At 41.1% G+C, this 19,746-nt stretch overlaps 1 protein-coding gene across 2 annotated transcripts in view; it reads right to left on the bottom strand.

Moving 5' to 3' along the window:
- The window catches only part of ERMP1 (endoplasmic reticulum metallopeptidase 1), a 43,697-nt gene extending 25,851 nt beyond the window's left edge, over nucleotides 1-17,846 (bottom strand). The window contains exons 1-5 of one of the 2 annotated variants that reach the window (XM_061629405.1): nucleotides 17,334-17,846; nucleotides 12,255-12,556; nucleotides 11,218-11,345; nucleotides 8,089-8,194; nucleotides 1,162-1,308 (exon numbers count right to left, since the gene is read on the bottom strand). In XM_061629405.1, the coding sequence (XP_061485389.1) occupies nucleotides 1,162-1,308; nucleotides 8,089-8,194; nucleotides 11,218-11,345; nucleotides 12,255-12,556; nucleotides 17,334-17,653 (1,003 nt within the window). In that variant the 5' untranslated portion in view covers nucleotides 17,654-17,846. Of the gene's footprint in view, nucleotides 1-1,161; nucleotides 1,309-8,088; nucleotides 8,195-11,217; nucleotides 11,346-12,254; nucleotides 12,557-15,906; nucleotides 16,029-17,333 lie in introns of those variants that run through there. The other variant, XM_061629414.1, reaches the window with a different exon arrangement.
- Between the last annotated feature and the right edge of the window lie 1,900 nt (nucleotides 17,847-19,746).

A 19,746-nucleotide genomic window follows, 5' to 3' on the forward strand; every position in this document is an offset into this window, starting at 1 on the left:
AAGCTTCCGTTACCCTTATTCATTCATTCTAACAGTTCACAGTGCCCACTCTGTTTCTGTAGGTTTGACATATTAATTAGGGAACTAAAGAACGCCTGTATTTCAGATGGTTGTGGAACATTAAGGTCCAACCAGGAACAGTTTTCTGTATTGCAGCTTGTATTTATTTTGATAGATTTTAATATGTAGGCTGAAACGTACAGTGAACTTCAAACCAACAGTGATATTTTTTGTTTCATGTATTTTACATAGAGCAAATGCAAATATCTTGCTTAATTAGTGCAGCAGTTAATCCCAGATTTTGGGGCATAAGTCTGGAGTCCTTGCAATCCAGTGTGCCCCCAAACAACCAGACAGTCAGTGATGGCATCAATCTGTGGTGAGCTATGAATCACTGTGCTGTCAGCCAAGGCAGAAACCACCTGATACCATTTTAATATACTGAACTTCTCCCAAAGTGACAAGAGTAGCAGCCTATTCAATGCCACTTTTGGGGTCATGGGACCAATGAGATCACTGAAGCAACAAAAGGGCAGGCTGAGCACTCTTGGCATTGGATTAGCTGACTTCACTGCCACACTCGTAACTTGGTAAATTAAAATGGTGGCAGGCAGCTGCAGACATGGGTGCCAGTGCTGTGAGCTTGAAGGCACCCTTGCTCTTTTGCGAACCCAGTCCATGGGGCAGGGAGGGTCTGAGCCTGCCCAGATCTCAGTCTGCCCCACTCTCATCACTGAACTGCATCAAGCCCAACTTGAGCCTGATGACCTCCTGCCTTCCATCCCAGCCAGTGTGAGCAACAGGGCTGCAGATGTGGCAACGGCTCTGCCACTTTGTTGCATCTGACTACTGCTCGGCCAGGATTTCCTGTAACAGAACTGTAGTCACAGTGCTTTCATGGTGCAGTTTATCATTGTTGGTTTGAAATCTGTGCACTGCATGCATCTCAACATTAGTCATATTGCCCCAGACAAGAAATACCTGAAGTTCCTTCTAGGTTGCACTAAAAAGCTAAATCTGAGCACTAAACATCCAGATCACAAGTATTTGCTTGCATGACTCACATAGATGATCATCTTTCCACCTGCTTTCCTTTGTCCTTCTTGATATCCAAGCAAGCACAAATAATTGTCCAATAAAACTAGGTATCAAACAACATACCTGGAATGTTGCCAAAGTCCCTGTAAATACGGAAATCTGTTTCTGCAGGGATAATACCACTCTGAAACACTTCTTGAGCCACAACACAACCAAAAGGGTGCTTTGCAGCAGATATATATGCTTGTACCAGCCAGGGGTTTTCAGGTCCTGCGATAATTAGAAAACAATTGCAAAATGAAGAGACATTGAACTTAAATTTGTGTCATGTATTTGATCTGCAGCATGCCCTATCCTAAAGACACAGGCTTGAATCATAAGACAAGTTATGGGAAATAACTTAGGGAATGGGGATAGGGACATTTCTTTGCCTGCACTTCTCTATCTCACATTGCTCAGTCAGAGAATCTCTTCATAGGGCACAGCCAGGTGCACAGGGGAAGCGGAGATTGGAAGCTTCCCTTTCACGAACCTCCTTTCCTTATCTTAACATCCAGTCCGTAAGGTGTAGAATTATAAAGAGCAAGAAAATACATCTTGATTTTAGTTTTTAGTTCCAATAAAGATGAACATAAATATCCTTGAAATATGGCAGTTTATATCCTTTGAGCTGGCTCCAGAGATGTGTGAGCAGAGTTCTGCTGGTGGAACACTCCTACTCAAGGAAGGGGATGGGGCAGAACAGGCCATTTCTGCCAGGTGTTTTCCCCATTGTAGCCCCTTCGCGCTTCCCAAAAATTCTGCATCAGAGGATTGAAGGATCTTTGGGAGCAGTATGGGAGATGGAGCAGGAGACTATATGGAAGCTTGCACTAGATTGCAGAATCTTCCATAAATATTTTATTTATTTTTATTTTATTACATTTATATTCTCCCAAAGAAGCTCAGGGTCATTTTTGTGTGTGTTATTTTGCAGAAGGGCTATACTGGATCCAATCCTTTGAATTGCATCACAATCAGTTGTGAACTATGTCAGTGCAACACTATCAAGTCCATAATGTGGGACAGTTGCTTTTGAAAAAAAGTGCTTGTTCCTCTGCTTCATTGCTTGAGGAGACACATTAGCTGTTTAATTATCTATGTCTATATCGCTCTTCATAAAAATCTTGCCCAGAGCAGTTCACAAAGTAGGCTGAAACAGTAATAGCAATAAAAATATATGATTTTCATTCAATAGTCATTCAGCAACCAATGCACACAATTCAATCAATATAAAATAATCCAATAGCACAGTAAGACAAACTCCTTTCTAGTGGAGTACTATTTGTGTCATTCTTCATTATTCAATGCTTATAAATATATAAGAATATAAGGAAAGGAAGAAGCACATTCATTAATCTACTTGCAAACCGGAATGTGATCCACTCTCTCCTCACAACTAGCTCATTGCCTGCCTCTGTTTCACAAAGTTGTATTTCTCATTCGTAACTTAAATTTCTACTCCACTTTAGGTGCACCAAAGGATTTGGATTAGGGTTGCCAGGTTCAATCCCTGAGACTGATCCTGTATCTTTAGGAGAAGAGAAAGTCAGCCAAGTGCAGATGTTCTTGCAACCCTGTAATGGGAAAAACCACAAGGTGGAATTCTCCCTTCCCCCTGCACAACTTTTAAAGATACAGAAGACCTCTTAGAGGCTGGGCCTGGCAACCAAGAGGTCTTCTGTATCTTTTAAAGTTGTGCAGAGGGAAGGGAGAATTCCACCTTGTGGTTTTTCCCACTACAATGTTGCAAGAACACCTGCACTTGGCTGACTTTCTCTTCTCCTAAAGATACAGGATCAGTCTCAGGCCCTGAACCTGGCAACCCTAGTTCTAGCCTAGCCTTCTCTTATATGCTGATGTGGAAGGATTTGGGGTGGGGATATGGAGGAATATTCAGTCAGGTAAGCCCCCATCTACAGTCTGAAATGGTATAGATCAGGCACAGATTTAATTTGCACAGGGAGAACTAGACCAATAATCAGAGCCTTGCTGAGCTCTCGAGTAATGAAAGAGGCTTGCTTAATGTTCAAGCCACTCCCTTCAGCTAAGTTTTGACTGGATTTTAAAGTGCAGAGCCTGGGACTGAAGCTTGTGCCTAAGTAGCCTCTTTTAAAGATACAGAAGACATCTTAGAGGCTTGGCCTGGCAACCAAGAGGTCTTCTGTATCTTTTAAAGTTGTGCAGGGGGAAGGGAGAATTCCACCTTGTGGTTTTTCCCATTACAGGGTTGCAAGAACACCTGCACTTGGCTGACTTTCTTTTCTCCTAAAGATACAGGATCAGTCTCAGGGATTGAACCTGGCAACTCTAATTTGGATATATGACTGCCAGATACCATGTGATTCATCACAACCTGCTCTCAGGTCTAAGATTATAACCAAGTGGACCCCAGGCAAGCATCCAAAACTGGGGAGCTACTGATGAAAATGCCATCTTTGTTGTTCTCACAATAACAACACCAGAGACGAGTACACTTGGGACTCCAGGCAGGCAGGCACAGAGATTATTTGTGAGTGTCAGCAAAGGTTATGTACGTGAAGAGGCTGTTTCGCAGGTACTGAAGCTCCTTGCAGTTGCCCCAAGAATCACTGTACACTCAACAGAGTCAAGCTGGAAGGGCAGGTTTAGCTACTACGTTGGAGTCAATTCCTGCTATACCTGTACTCACCACCAGAATGGCAGGTTTACAGGCCAAAAGCTGGTGCACTGAGCAATATCAGAACAATACACTGATTATTAAAACGTTAGTGTTCTCCAAGAGAAGGACCAGGGAAATCATGATACAGCAAGCATATTGCCAGCAGTCTCATAGTCCTATGCTACTTTCTACGACCTGGGAGACCAGGGTTCGAATCCCCACATAGCCGTGAAGCTCGCTGGGTGACCTTGGGCCAGTCACTGCCTCTCAGCCTCATGAAAACCCTATTCAGAGGGTCACCATAAGTCGGAATCGACTTGAAGGCAGTACACACACACACACACAATACACAGATATGAACAATCTCTGTGAAAAACCATTTAGATAGAAAATGGATTATAATAAAAGTTTTTTAAAAGGGAGTGGTGATTATAAAGGCTATTGGGAAACAATAATAGGAAGCACCCTCTCCCCAAATGCTGCCTTTTTATGACTACTGTAATCAAGACCACATTACACTGCTTAGGTTCAACTGCACTTTTACTGTTTTACTCCATTTCATTCGGCTACTTTTACTTTTATTTTTGACACTCACTTAAGCAAACATAAATCTCAATGAGGATCCAGACTTAATCACACTTAGAGTAGACCCTTGAAATCAACTGAATTTGTTAGTCATGATGAACTGAAGTCCCATTTATTTCAGTGGTTTACTCTAAGTATGGCTCTGGCCCAGATCCCATGTAATGCTAAGCCTAACTGTGGCTTGCACAAACAAGCAAACATGCAGGCTCCTGACACAAAATGCAGGGGTGCTGTGCTTGTCCTCAGTGCTGCTGCTACTGTACTACCAGTGGCAAAGCAGGCTTGAGATTTTTCTCCATCTAACAAACCACAAGTGGTAAACAAAGAACAAACTTTGGTTACAGCTTGTGGTTTGTCTGGAGTGAGACAAATTGTAAGCCTGGTTTAGGATGCAACACAAAGCCAAAGAATGGCTTAGCCCTGCATAGTGCTGCTGCAGCAGCAGAAGCAGATGAGGAGCAATCTCTGGGAACCCAAACATCTGTTTGTTTGCACTAAGGCATGGTTTGGTGGAGTCTTATATGCAAACTAGGTCTATGTCTGGATTCAACCCAATATTTAAATACACGTTAAAGGGACCCATTACAAAGCATTACCCCCACTCAAGCTATGAGAATATTTATAATAAAATTTTACACTGTTACCCTTCAGGAGAGACCATAAAAGGCTGAAAGGGGATGCTAGGAGTAGGGACATGTGAGAAATTCAATTCAGTTCATATTTCAAGCCAAATCTATCAAATTTGCACTTTCCAAAAACAATATGAGAACTGAAACACAGCCATGCTTTGAAATTCACACTTATGTGAATTTTGCAATGCAGTTTGCCAACCAATGTTTACAAAAATGCATGTGTTAGAAGACAGAATGCATAAAAATGAATATATGAGTGAAAATAACATTCACAAATGCATTATATAATGAGGAACTGCTTGCAAAATATGTACATTAGTAAAAACCGCCTACAAAAATGTATTTATTGGGAGAAATGTGCATTAAAATGCTAAAGAATGTCCATGAGGATTTTTTTTAAAAAGCAAATTGTTGCAGAAATGTGGAGAACTGAATTTAAGATTGGAAAAATGAGAAACTGAGGGAACTGAAATTGACAGATCTTTCCATCCCTAGCTTGACTTGAGCTGCATGTTGCCTAAAACATGGCTGCCACTGAAAACAACCAATGAAGTAGTGGGCATGGGGAAGGGATGCATGTAGATGTGATGATCATGACATAAAACAAGTTGTACTAAATGTTGCTGAAGAGAGGGCAAGATTAAAACACACTCACAGCTGCTATTTTAGGTGGCAACTACATAGCTGGGATAACTTGTAGTTGCAACCTTAACTGTATCATTATCCACAATTTGAATTAAGTGCAGAATCTGTAGTTCAATTATCTTTCACAGTTTAGATAGCTTTGTTTTATATTTGCTCGGTTTGCACAATAAAGAGAAAGTTGTACAACAGGCTTTCACAGATCCTGTCTCTGATCTGCAATATTTTTTCCACCAGACAGGAGCCATCATCCACAGATACCATACTTATGCAAAATGGAACCATTCATACAGCCGGTGCTTTCCTTTGCAGCTCTGACTGTTCCAGCTCTCTGGCTCAATGAGGCAGGCTACTGTCCACCTTTTAAAGCACCTTGCCTCATCAGGTGGAAGATCTATGCCACAACAAAAACTCCAGCTGCATGCATGCTGACACAACTCTCATGCACATACTGAAATAGCAGCTTTAGATCAAGAGAGTGTGAGATTGCTCTTTAGCTCTGATCCCATCAACCTATGCTTGAACATTAAAATGTCCTAATTCCAGTTCTGTAAAACAAGCGACAATTGAGAGCCTCTCTCCATCTCCAAGCTCTCATTATCCCTCTTCCTCAATCCCTATCTTGGCTGTAACTGGTCAGGGAGAGTTTGGAGAGGTGGAAGCTGCCGCTCTCCAAGATTATCACTGCAGAACAACCTTGAAATTGCAACAGTGAGTAGTGTCACTTTCCAATAGCTTATACAGGCCTTATGTAAGAAATACATTGTTTTGCTGATCTTTTAAACATTTAATACAGAAATTTCATCAGGTTGGCCCATCTGTGGTTGTCAAACCAGTTTAAATGCTGTCATAAACATCAAATGCTGATGGTTTAAAATTAACTTCTGAAGGCTGACAGCAGCCAACCCATTAAGGAGATGTATAGTTGTATTTGCAACACATGTTATTTATTAAAAAAACACTTTATTTCATCAGAAGGATGAAAACAGAACTTGGGCATTCCTGACTTCTAGTTCTAACAGGCTACCATAAAGATTATACAGATTCTATGGTTGTCACAGCATAAATAAGCAACATGCTACAGGTGTACTGAGCAACACAGTATGCCTTATTTAGCACTGGTTGACTGGTAGTCTTGTTTTTGCTACATTTTGTACTGTTGCAAATGAGTTGTTATTACACTGCAATTTTGGTTTTTGGATTTTTGCTTTGATATTTTCTATGTACATCACCCTGAGGTTTTTTAAAAACATGAAGGGAGGTATATAAAAGCTAATAATAGTAATGATAATACTTGAGCAGTTCTAGTCATGTATTAATGTAGACATACGTAATATTTGAGCCAGGTAATCACTGATAAAATTGTCTCAATTATCTTAATTTTATTATGGTCAATAGTTACAACCTAAAATTAGAAACTGTTATGCTGGAAATATAAATTGGGTGAATAACTGGCTGAACTGCAGTTGGTAATTATGCCATTTGAAAGGTCTACAACCAAATTTCAATTAAGATCCTTTTTGTTGATTTTTATTGATTTATGTTTAATACTATTTATTCCTCATCACATTTGTTGTCCAGTTTTATATTGTGATGACCTATGGCTTTAAGCAGCAGATCTGAACTGTCACCAAGGAGGCTAGAAAAACTGCTATAGAAAACCACAAGAATTGCTGCTAGGCAAAGCTCTAATTTTCTAGCCTATATAACTCTACACTAGGGATATACTTGAATTTTGCAAAATTAGAATGTGACACTGGATTTCCTATTTATTTCCTTTTTTATCCCCTCATGATCTGGTTTTTTCCTAGTGATTTTCTGCAGCTGGAGCGGATTTTTTTAAAAAAATCTCAAAATATTAATATTAATATTGATGTTTTCCTCAAAATATTAATATTAATATCACTGTTTCCTTCAAAATATCAATGTCAATTTAATATTGATATTTCATTTAAAATATTGATTTTTAAAAAATCTATGAATTAATATTTTTTTAAAAATCAGTATTAACGTTTATATTTTTGCAGAAAAAAACAAATTGGTATTTATAGCAAATAGAAAACATTGATCCCTGACAAAGCAGTACTGGAAGGAAGTTTGATGGAGCAAAAAACAAACTGGCACCGAAATGCAGATCCCATCCCTAGTCTAAAAGCAGATGTGCCCGAGGACAGCTATGCATGGCACACACAAGCGGAACAAATATTGTGTGAATTACTACTTACAAAATAAATTGACACCTTCATTCTCAAGTGCATTTTGGTGATGGATGACACACATACACTATCACTGAGAAACATTACACTTTCTAAGTTGTCTGCTATCTGGGCAGATCTTAAGAGACATTGTCAGAGCCACAATGAAAATTCAACTATATGTTTAAAATGTTGTTATAATAATAATGATTAGGGATTCCACATCAGTTGTATTCAAGTGGAGTTTTGTTTGAGGGTTGCTGTTTTTAAAAAGAAAACTGTCCTGGGGATACACAAGAGGTGCTAAGCATCTTACCTGTTTGAAACACAAGCTCTTTCCCTCCTACGCCAGCAGCCTCCAGATTAATAAATGCTCTGACTGATTTAGCCCAATGGTGCTGTGTAATGAAGCCATGACTAGCCTTGATAAAAAGCAAAAACAATAGATGTCAAACATGACAATACTTTCGAACTAGCGTCTCGACACACTCAAATAATTCTTGTTCCGACAAAATGCTAGGAAAGAGCATGGCAAGGCAGGCAAACGGTTTGAGAGCACAGAAAAAGTTAAATTGCAAAACACAACACAGAGAATCAAGAAGGAAAGGAGAATCACAAGGAGACTCATCACAAAAAAATCACTTTTTAACTCTTTATCCCTTTAGCCACCATCTAAACTTGTGCCTCAGGTGTATCACTTTAGACTGTAGGTGGCGGATCATATGACTGCATGTTCCTCTGTACAGTACGGCCGCACTCACATGGCGGGTTATTTTCTGGACCCCCGCTGAAAAGCGAAAACCGCTGAAAAGCGGAACTTATTTAATAGAATGGTGCGCGACACCCAAAAACCGCCATAAAAGCGGAACAAGTGCCGTATGAGTGGGGCTTTAGTCTAATTGCATCTAATTGAGACTGCCACATTAGCAAAGCACCGTAAAGCGGGGCCCTACTGTACTAAAAATTCCATCCACACAGAAAACTAGCACGTCAGGAAGAGTTCTAGTCTAGCCTTCCCCCTGAAGTGGCAGTGGGCTGGTATGCATCCAATATTAAAGTACTATGTGGACAATCCTCAACAACCCTGGGCTCAAATGTTCTCCCCTCTGCCATCCTCACAGCTGGAAGGAGGATTTCTATTCATCTAGTTTCACTCAATAGTTTAGCTTTATCTACAAAGTTACCCTGGTATCCTGGTTAAAACAAACTGTGGCTAGATTAGTGTCAGCTTCATAACTCATGTTTTGAAGTTGGCTTATTGTGAAACTGACCAGAGTTTGAATTAAATTAGTTCATATCACTAAGCCAAGAGTTTCTAAAAGTAAACCTAAACTTGCCACGATCCATGCTCAGCGGGAGGAGAGGGGGGAAACCATGAGCCTCACTGAACTTTGTCCACATAGTGCTAAGCCATGGTTTAGCATTAGATGCTAATGTGTAGGAGTGTTTGTGGGGGGAGAACAACATTTCTTCCTGTGAATCCTCACTTACAGACTAAAATGATACAGAGCAAATAGAAGTTCACCACCTCACTGGGTACTAGGTCATTATTAGAGCAGCATGTTGAATAATAATCACTCTGAGCCAATTTCAGAAATCTTTATTTAATATGATTTAAAGTCCATATTGCACCATTCACAATGTAAGTAAAGGAGCATAGTAAAAGATTTAACACTGATAAATAATAAGCTAGCATATTTATTTGATATTAGGAGTTATGTATTATTCTCCCAATAAATGGCAATATGCACATCAGTCGTGCTGAATTCAGGGGAAAAAATTAAGTTGGTGGCAGATTATCAGTTTCTCCTAGAAGAATTTGTGGATTGATATCTGAAAACTTCCTTGCATTTAACTGGTGCATTTATTTATTAAACATATTTTTTTCTAGAAATGCACACACATGAAATCTCAGTGTAATTTAAAACATTTAAAATTGTGCTACATTAATACAAAAATATACTAACAAGAAAAAAATAGAAACACTTTCAATTATTATTGGAGCTAGCTAAGTGTAACTAAATATGCTGTTCACCTGTAAAATAGGCATAAAGTACAGGGATCTGATCTAACTCTCCCCATAACCCAAAAACACAACAGGAGCCTTTAGCTTTACAACAAATGTCCTCTTTCTTGCCAATATTCAGTCATCTCTCTAGCGTAACAGTTCTGAAAGCATTCACAGCAATCTAAGGATCTACACATTACATTAAGCACATGGTTTGTTCTTGAGGGTAATCCCCACCACACACATATAAATAGCTAGTGTGGGTCCCTGGCATAGAGGTAAGAAGATTTTAACCTTTTGCTCCAGTTAGAGCGTTTGTTCCATGCAAACAGCAGGTGTGGATCTGATTTCAATCCAGGACAGAAATGGTTTTGGTTGCCCTGGTGGATGATCTACACTGGGAGCTGGACAGACAGTAGTGTAGTGGCAAATTCAGAAGTGCAGGGTCCCTTCATGATAGTCACAGCCATGCCCTCACCCATCTTTTTTTTTTTTTTGCTGAGAATGAGATCCTTGTTAATGCAGACATCCCTAGGAGCCAAAATTCATGAAGGGGAGAGTATTAGCTGCTGAATAGAGTCTTCTCAGTGATTATTCACCTCCTTTCACTGACTGGCTCCAAATCAGCAGGAAAGGCCAAGGTAGAAGACTCTTCTCAGTGGCTAACCCACTCTCCTTTCTTGCCAATTGGCTTATAAGATACCAGAGACATAGGGACTCTGCTCCCAAAAAAGTAAGAGGTCTAAGACCCCCGAGTCCCTGGACAACTACGCCCCTGTGGACAGGGGAAGTCTCTTTTGGTTCTGCTGGACCTCTCAGCAGCTTTGAATACCATTGACCATGATATTCTTCTTGGCCACATGAAGGGATGGGTACTGGATACACAGTTTATGCATCAAATGATTGTTGGCTCCGATCATTCATGGAGGTCAGTGTACACACCATATATTTAAAGCACATGATTCCCCCCCCCAAAAAAATCCTGGGAACTGTAGTTTACCTCTCACAGCACTACAATTCCTTGCACCCTTTATCAACTACAGTTCCCAGGATTCTTTGGGGGAAATCATGTGCTTTAAATGTATGGTGTATATGCAGTCCAGGTCTCAAAAGGTAGCATTGGGAGACTTATTTATTTAAAGCATTTTATCCCAACCTTTAGCCAAAAAGTATCCATGAGCAGACAATATCAAACAAAACTTTTAAAATGCATTGCCACTGCTAACATAATTCAATATTCACTGACTGCCAATGACTAAGGTTTCAGGCAGAAGTCAATCTCATTGCTTGCATGTTGTTAGCCACTCTAAGGGCCCTTTTAAGGGACAAAGATGTGGGATATAAACCAACTTCATAAATAAATGAAGCTGCTCTTTGGATCTGGGCCTAGGTCTTGATTTTATTAATGTTTCATAAATCCCCCTATTGTTTTCTTACCTGCAAGATACTTTCTTCTGCACCATTAAACAGGAATATAACAGCATGCTGCAAGGGTTCAGGGGACTTTGAAAGAGTGTGCAATATCTCAAGCATCACAGAACAGCTAACAGCATCATCACTGGCACCTTAATAGGAAAAGATACTTAGCACAATAAATTCCTCTGTCTTGAAATACAATTCCTCTGCTATAAACAACTTTTTAAAAACTCATCCATTTGAGTAAACAGTTTAAAAGTTTTCTTTCAATCCTATATTGTTATAAGAAACTCCCCAATAGGATTATGAAAACGTTTGTTACAAAAAGAATTTCCTCTCCCCTAGCCAAGTGTGAGTATTTGAAAGCACTTGGCATAAAATCAGTTCCAATCCTTCCTTTTCTTAGTTAACATTTCAAAAAGTAATAGGGAAATGATTGTGGACAAGCACAAAACTATTAAGAGGTTTTTGAGCAAGGATGGCCTTTATCATTTTAATGGTTTAATAAAACCAACCAGTTTTAAAAACTACTGTAGTAAAATTTCATTATTTAGACTCAGAAATGTCTGTAGATAAGTCTTTAGAGGCAGGCTTAGTCCTGTTAGCAAAATTACCTTTCTCTAAAGTTTTTTTAATGTTAAGCTGACTGTTAACCTTTTTGAATAACCATTAAATTACACTAACTGTTGTTAAGTCATACTCTACAGAAAAAGAAAACATGGTAAAAATTTGTATACAAATTCACCCTATTAGTACAGGCTTCTGAATAGAAGCAATACTCTCAGTGTGCTATGGCCCTGCTACTGACTAGAAAGAATCCAAAAATTAAGTCAGAATTTTTAACAAAATAAGTAATTATAATTATGTTTATGCCATTTCAGGAAATTGCAATAGTGAAGAATTATTTTTAGACATCCTAGAATTCCTTCACCAAAGTCAGTAAATAATAAGATTTGGTTCTTAGTTGGGATTCATCTCCTATATAAAGAAGCAAACACAAATGTCCTATAAAGTGGCATTTTTTTCCTCATTACACAAAACTTTTCTGATACACATACCTACAGTATTTGGTACAGAGTCAAAGTGACAGTTGGACAGCACTGCATGCTCAGCTCCAGTTCTGGGTTCCAGTTTAACAACAACATTAGTAATATTATCATAGTAACTGGTGAAGCCTCCAAGAAAATCAATACTGAAAGTTCCTGTTGGCCTCTGTATATCTACAGAAATTGTGTGCACGTGACTACTTTCAATTTCAATAGCTTTCACTTGTTCCAAGAGGTAGTTGACTGTGAAGATTTCATTTTCTGGACTTCCAACAGCTCTGGGCCCAATTGCAGTAATATTTTCTAGATATGTCCTGTAGAAGACAATATAAACCATCCAGAAGCATATGTTAACACACAAGTGCATGCAAATTTGGCTGCAAGAGAGTAGTTACTCTAAATAACTTTCAAGCCAAGAAAGAGAAGGTTTAATCTATTGGTGTGTACAATGACATAATTCCAATAACATTCTTTATACTATTAGGGTCATGAGGTAAAGGTCCAGAACTTAACATTCCAGTGACTACCATGAACAAGGAAAAACAAATCACTGAATAAGATGTCACTATAGCAGCTTATTTTCCATGTACCCTAAAAGGCAGGCCAGAAGAATTCTAAATAATACAAATATATGCACATCACTGATAGTAATACTTCAAAATAACAAGAGGTGACATCCACTGATGCCCACCCAATTGTGCAGTTCTCTGAAATCAACAGGATTTATAGCTAAAGCGGTGTCATGAGCATCGCTGCCAAAGGCTGTGATTCTATACATAGGCATTTGGAACTGTTAAACTGAAGTCAGTATGATCCAATTCCAAATACATTAGCTCAGGTTTCAGGTAGAGATGCAGATGTTGCTACAAAGAACAGTATGCCCACATTGCTTCCATGAAAAAACATGTAGGATACAAGTTCATGTGTATGTGTAAATCAGAACATGAGCAGATTTCATTATCAATATAAGGTTGCACAACTTTAGTTGAAGGTTTAAACGAAACTACATACTTTACATGTAGCTACACAGATAATCAAATGCTGGGTGGGACAAAGCTTAATCCTATGACAGTCCCAAAACTCCACATGATGACTGATAACTAATTTGGTTCTTACCTCACTTTATTCAAATTAGCATGGGCAAGATGGGAAAGCCTGTCCATCATGAACTGGCTCAATATGGCCTGAAAGACCCTAAGCAAAACATATTCACCTTTATGGATGTGTACCTGTTGTACCCCAAATCTTTTGAAGGTGGGAGAAACTCCCACAGAAGGATGGTCCTAAATCCTCCCACTCAGAGGTCAATGTTTGCTAGGATTGCTGGCTAACCAGATGAAAAATTGCCTGATGAGCTTTTTGTTGTTGTTTTTAACTAAAGATTAGAGGGAACTGGTGAGAAGGTATTGCACTACTTCTTTTCCTCTTTAAAGAGTTGCACAAGAGACCTTGTCTGCTCCCTTCTCAAGTCCTCTGGACATGCCAGACTCATGCTACTTCTGCAGAAGTCTCAAACAAAGTGAGATAAATCCCACTTTGCCCCAAAATCATGGGGCATTGAGGGAGAAGTCAATGATATTATGTCAAATATGCCAGCATGGATTTTTCGCACTCTGCAATGTTAAATTGAAAATACCCCCTACATTTTGCTGCTTCCTATAAGCTCATTTCAAAACAAAATCTTACAAAACATATAGCCCTTAACTTAGAAATGCTTGCTTAACAACCCTCTAAGTTTTCAAGGCTATACACAAAACCCTCAGACAGAATCAGGAGTTCAAAGGGTAAAACAAGAGGGAAAAAATCCAGACCCCTGTTGTACTTTTTTCTGTCGGTGGTCTCATAATTTGTTGAAGTTAATGAAAAAATTCATGTTCACAGAGTACCTGCAATCCTGTTACTGACCTTGCCTGATACTCTGACCATCATCTGCCTTTTAAAAGTTCAAAAAATGCCTGACTGATTTTTAATTAATTTAAGAAATTTAACATTGGACACTATAATAGTGCAGGCATGCTCAGTAAGAGCCAACTATCAGTGTGCTAAAACCCAGACTAACAGCTGTTTGGCACGGCTAATCAGGAGGCCACACCCATGCCAGACATTTATTCCACTTTAATTCTTGGCTTCCCCCCAGGAAGTGTAGATTGTGAAGGATGCTGAGAGTTGTTAGGAGACTTATATTCCCCAGACAGAGCTCCAGTGGTCAAAGTGGTTTAACAGCCAGCCCTCTTCTCAGGATTGTAACAATGATACTGTTCACAATGTTTCCCTTTTGGAAAGGTAAGGGGCTTCCCCTCTACCCAGCAATCTCCTCCCCCTTCCTCCCTACTCCTACCCTTCCTCCCCCTCTCTCCCCCTTCCTTCTCCTTGCCCCTCCCCCAGGTCAGTTTCACCTATCCTAAGTATCATTGTACAGGAGTAATCCCACTGAACTCAAAAAGCATGCCAATGATCAAATCTGCCCTCCCCTCCTCCTCCTCCTTCAGGTAAGGCTTGCAGGTAAGGCTTCCTTCACATCCACGCCTTAATGAAATATTAGCATGACTAAGCAATACTAAGCAATACTAAGCAATCTTAGAACAATTACAATGCTTGCCTCAAGAAAAGGTGTGAACCCTTACGCTGGGGCACCTTCAAAAGACAAATAAATGGTTGGCTCCCAAGAAAAAAATATGTAAGTGCACAGGCTTAATATTGACTTATTTATGTATAGCAACTATGATCAAAACAATTTGGAAACATAATGACCCAACATTTGGAGCACTGTGTGGATCACAGTGGAGTGTCATAGCACAGCCCATTTGGAAATGGTAGTGAGCAGCATTATTCTTTATGGTCAGGCAGCACAAGCTATGCATAAGCTGAGGTTTCCTACCAAAATTGAGGGGTGGAGTGGGGGAAGAGTGCCTAGAAACACTTTTAAGTCTAGGGTTTTAAAAGAACCAGATCTGCCAGGCCTATCTGCCCTGAAAAGATTAGCCGAGAATCACTCTGAAACCAGCAGGTACCAAGGTAAGCAAGTCTAGCAGCCAGGGCTGTGGAGTCAGAGTTGGAGTCGGAGTCATGGAATCAGAAGCAATTTTGGGTGGAGTCAGAGTCGGTAGAAATGTACCGACTCCGACTTCAAAATAAATTTTGATTGACAAATTTTTTAAAATATAAATTCAAAATGTCAAAGAAGCTTCCCATGAAGTCAGCTGTAGTTGAGCATTTCACCATAACTCAAGATGGAAAACATTTTGTGTGTCAGTGTATGACACAGGACCCGGATGAAGACAAATGCTGTGATGCCAAGATCAGCGCATATTCAGGCAGTGATAAAAATGCTCCCATGAGAGCTTCCAATTTAAAAAGACATTTACAGCCCTTTCCAGGGCTGTGGAGTTGGAAGCAATTTTGGGTGGAGTCGGAGTCGGACAGTAGTAAAAATAGCGGAGTCGGAGTCGAAGGTTTGGCGTACCGACTCCACAGCCCTGCTAGCAGCAGCCTATGTTTAATCTATCTACAGTATTTGGTAAATGTATATCCCTCTCCTCTTCAAAGGGTACCTAAAACCATATCCAGACACACTAATTTAAAGAGCAATTTTTTAAAAATTAGGCATTTTACAGTGCCTAAATGACCCTATCCACTTCCAAAGGCCTGTACAAAAAAAACCTACTTGAACGTGGCCAAGGAAGGGGACTTCTTGAGGGCGTTCCAGAGATGGGGTGCCACCATAGAAAAAGCCCTTTCTCATGTTTGCATCCTCCTTGCCATCCACAGTGGTGTGGTACTGTGAGAAGAGCTTCTTCCTCTGATCATAAACTGTGCATTGGGACAAATGTTTTTGCAAAAACTTTAAGGAGAAATAAAGATTTGTATATCAGCTACCCAGGGAAACATATTCGTACTCTGCTGATGGTTTATCTAGAAGAACTACTAAGGTGGGTGGGTGTTGAGGAACCATCCTCCTCTCATCAAAGTCACTGCCACTTACCAGGATCCGGAGGAAGAGGGCAGTGCCAAGATCAGGGTTATTATTATTACATTTATATCCCACCTTTCCTCCAAGAAGTTCACGGTGGCTTTCAAACATGGCTCTCCCCCTCCCGATTTTATCCTCATAACAACCCTGTGAGGTAAGTTAGCTGAGAGACAGTGACTGGCACAAGGTCACCCAGTGGGCATCATGGCCGGGTGGGGATTTGAACCCTGGTCTCCCAGGTCCCAGTCCAACTCTTTAATCACGACACCATACTAAGCTCTCGCTGGTTATGTGGGCACACCAGCAGCGCCAATCTAGTGCTCCCATTGGTGCACCTGCCCAGGCCAGACCTCATCACTACCCTATCCCCACATCATCACACTGGGACTGCCTTCAAGTCGATCCCGACTTATGGCTACCCTATGAATAGGGTTTTCATGGTAAGCGGTATTCAGAAGGGGTTTACCATTGCCTCCCTCTGAGGCTAGTCCTCCCCAGCTGGCTAGGACCTGCTCAGCTTGCCATAGCTGCACAAGCCAGCCCCTTCCTCGTCTGCAACTGCCAGCTGGCCTGGGGGGCAACTTTTGCAGTACTGCCCCATCCACATCCACTAAAATGGATTAACAGACCCTGCCCAACCTCCCCCCAGCCCAAATGGTGCAGGGTCAAGAAGCAAGAATGTTGGGCTCATCCACCCCCTGCAGTAGATGACATTTTTGCAGGAACTAACCCCCCACCCCTAAAGTATAACCTACACCCATTGCATTTCTCTGTTTTACACAACTGAAATTACAGATCCGGGAGGCTTGCTTTTCTGTGCACTTTCTCAAAGATGTAAATACATAACCCATCTATGAATTCATCTTGTGCATGTACCCCTAGAACGGGTGTGAGGCACTTTTCCCCCTCCACATGTTGCTGAACTGCAGCTCCTATAATCCCTGGCCACTGGTCATGCTTCCTGGGGCTGGTGGGAGGTGTAGTTCAGCAACATCTGGAGAGCCAAGGGCCCCTCACACCTCCCCGAGAAGGGCAGCAGCAGGGAGGAGCCGATGTCACCCCCAACAATGCCGGTGTGGAGGGGGGAGGAGGCGGAGGGGAAGGGTCCAGCAGTCAATTACCTGGCGCGAGGGGCATTGAACTCCTTAGCGTCGCGCGCCGGCTGCACAAGCCGCTGGAAGGACATGTGCACGAGCCCTCGCAGCCCGAGGAAATAAAGCAGCAGCACGAGCGCCGTGCGCGATTCCGGCAGCAGCGCCAGCCGCCGCCGCCGCCTCCCTCCTCCCTCCCCTCCCGGCTTCTTCCAGTCCCGTCCGTCTTCCTCCTTCTCCCCTGGGCGCCACGGCTGCTGCTGGTTTTGGCGGGGATGGTGATGCTGAGGCTGCGGAGCCTGGGTACGGAGGCGCCTAACGGCACCCACCGCTGCCGAACTCCGCTCCATGAAGCCCCGAAGCCGGCTCTTGCTCGGGCAGCCAACAGCAAAGCCGGGGCGGCGGCAGTAGCAGCAGTAGCACTACGGCAGCGACAAAGGGCCAAAACTGCCAAGGCGGGACCGGCCCACCTTCACTTGGCGTCTTGGCGAGCAGGCAGGCAGGCAGGCAGGCGCCGGAGTCTCCTCGCAAGGTCACATGGGGAGAAAATATCAGGGCGCCGCCCCACCTCCTGCCAATCAGCACGGTCACTCGCGGTGGCTGTCTGAGGCGGGCGGAGAACGAGCTAGAGGCTCGCCCTCTACGCAATTCACGGATTCGCACCAGTTATTACCCACGGGGAAGGGGTTTCCCACGGTGAATCTGATGCCAGTGTTTATGTGCCCAATATCTGTTTTCAAGCACCAGGAGGAAGTCCTGGAACAAATGAAGTAACGATAAAGAAAAACGTCACTGAGCACCTAACATGCTGTTTTGTTTTGCTATGTATTTTATTTGGAAGCCACTCTGGAAAAAAATTATTGTCAAATGGCAGCATATAAATTCTTAACGTTAGTGGATAAATGAATTAAACTAATTTTAATTAGTCAAATTTAAACGATTAAAATTAATCGGCAACCAGCTTGGTCACATTTGAAACCTGCTGAAAGTTGAGGCAGAAATGTTTCAGATGCTTTTAGAAACGAAGCACTGAATTATTTTTATTATCTATTAGCAGCTGGGCTCCTACTTAACGGTTTAAATAACGTTTGTAATTGAGTGGTGTGCAGTGCAATCCTATACATCTCTAGTCAGAAGTGAGCCTTGCTGAGTCACAGTAGCAATAATCAAATTATTATTTATACCCATTTTCCACAAATAATTTGTGCTCAAAGCAGTTCACATAAAAACAGCCTAAATATAGTGCAATCATAATAATGCATGATAAAAATATCACTACAACATACTAACAATTCAACAATTAACAGTTCATATAACATATATGTAAAAAAATTAAATGAGCCTAAAGCTTACCAATAGGGCAAGTACCGATATCCAATAACTTCACATCCAAAAACACCCCAAAGGTGATGACAGTAGTACTATACAATGCCTTCCATTAAAAAGAAAATGGCTGACTTCAATAGTATTGCAGTCTCAAACTCTTTGTATGTCATTTATTCATCTCAGCCAATAAGAGCATGATCTTTTTTATTCGTGTTGATTGATGAACAAACACTTCTATTATGTTTTATTCTGTGTTGTGGATTTTAAATGCTTGATAAATTCTGTATTTTAATATTTTAAAGTTGCTTTCAGATGTTTTGTAAAAAGAAAGTGGTGAACAAATATAATAAATATAACAGATGGGGAATTGAGGAACCAAAATAGTAGCTTGCCCAAGGCCACACAGATTCAGAGTTGCAATCTTTCTTTAAACATCCATTGACATTAATGTGACATAGTCATTCATTCATTGGCGATCACTCGTGGCCAAGTAAGATTGTATTCCAAGATAAGGTCTTTAACGGTGGGTCCATAAGTGACTGTGGAGGCAAATTCTGGATCCACACAGCCTCCCACAGTGAGGACATAGGTTTCCAGATGGAAGATGGTCACGATGAGGATTTGCTTGATGTGCCTTTTGCTTAGCTCATTTGTCCCTTTCGCCCTGTACTCCTGCTTCTTCAAAGTGCATAGCACCTTTGATAATGGCCGACCTCCAATTGGGATGCTCATGGGCCAAGGCTTCCCAGTTCTCGATGCTTATGTTACATTTTTTTAGATTAGCTTTGAGGACATCTTTAAACCTCTTTTGCTATCCACCGATATTCCGTTTTCCATCCTTAAGTTGGGAGTAAAGTAGCTGCTTTGGAAGACGGTGATCAGGCATTTGAACAACACGGCCGGTCCAGCGAATTTGATGTTGGAGGATCATTGTTTCAACACTGGTGGTCTTTGCTTCTTCCAATATGTTAACATTAGTCCACCTATCTTCCCAAGTAATTTGCAGAATTTTCCGGAGGCAGCGTTGGTGGAATATTTCAAGAAGTTGGAAGTGGCGTTTATAGACGGTCCATGTTTCACAAGCATACAGTAAGGTCGGTAGTACAATGGCTTTGTA

This window comes from Rhineura floridana, chromosome 1 (assembly GCF_030035675.1).
Source record: "Rhineura floridana isolate rRhiFlo1 chromosome 1, rRhiFlo1.hap2, whole genome shotgun sequence".
Taxonomy (NCBI): domain Eukaryota; kingdom Metazoa; phylum Chordata; class Lepidosauria; order Squamata; family Rhineuridae; genus Rhineura; species Rhineura floridana.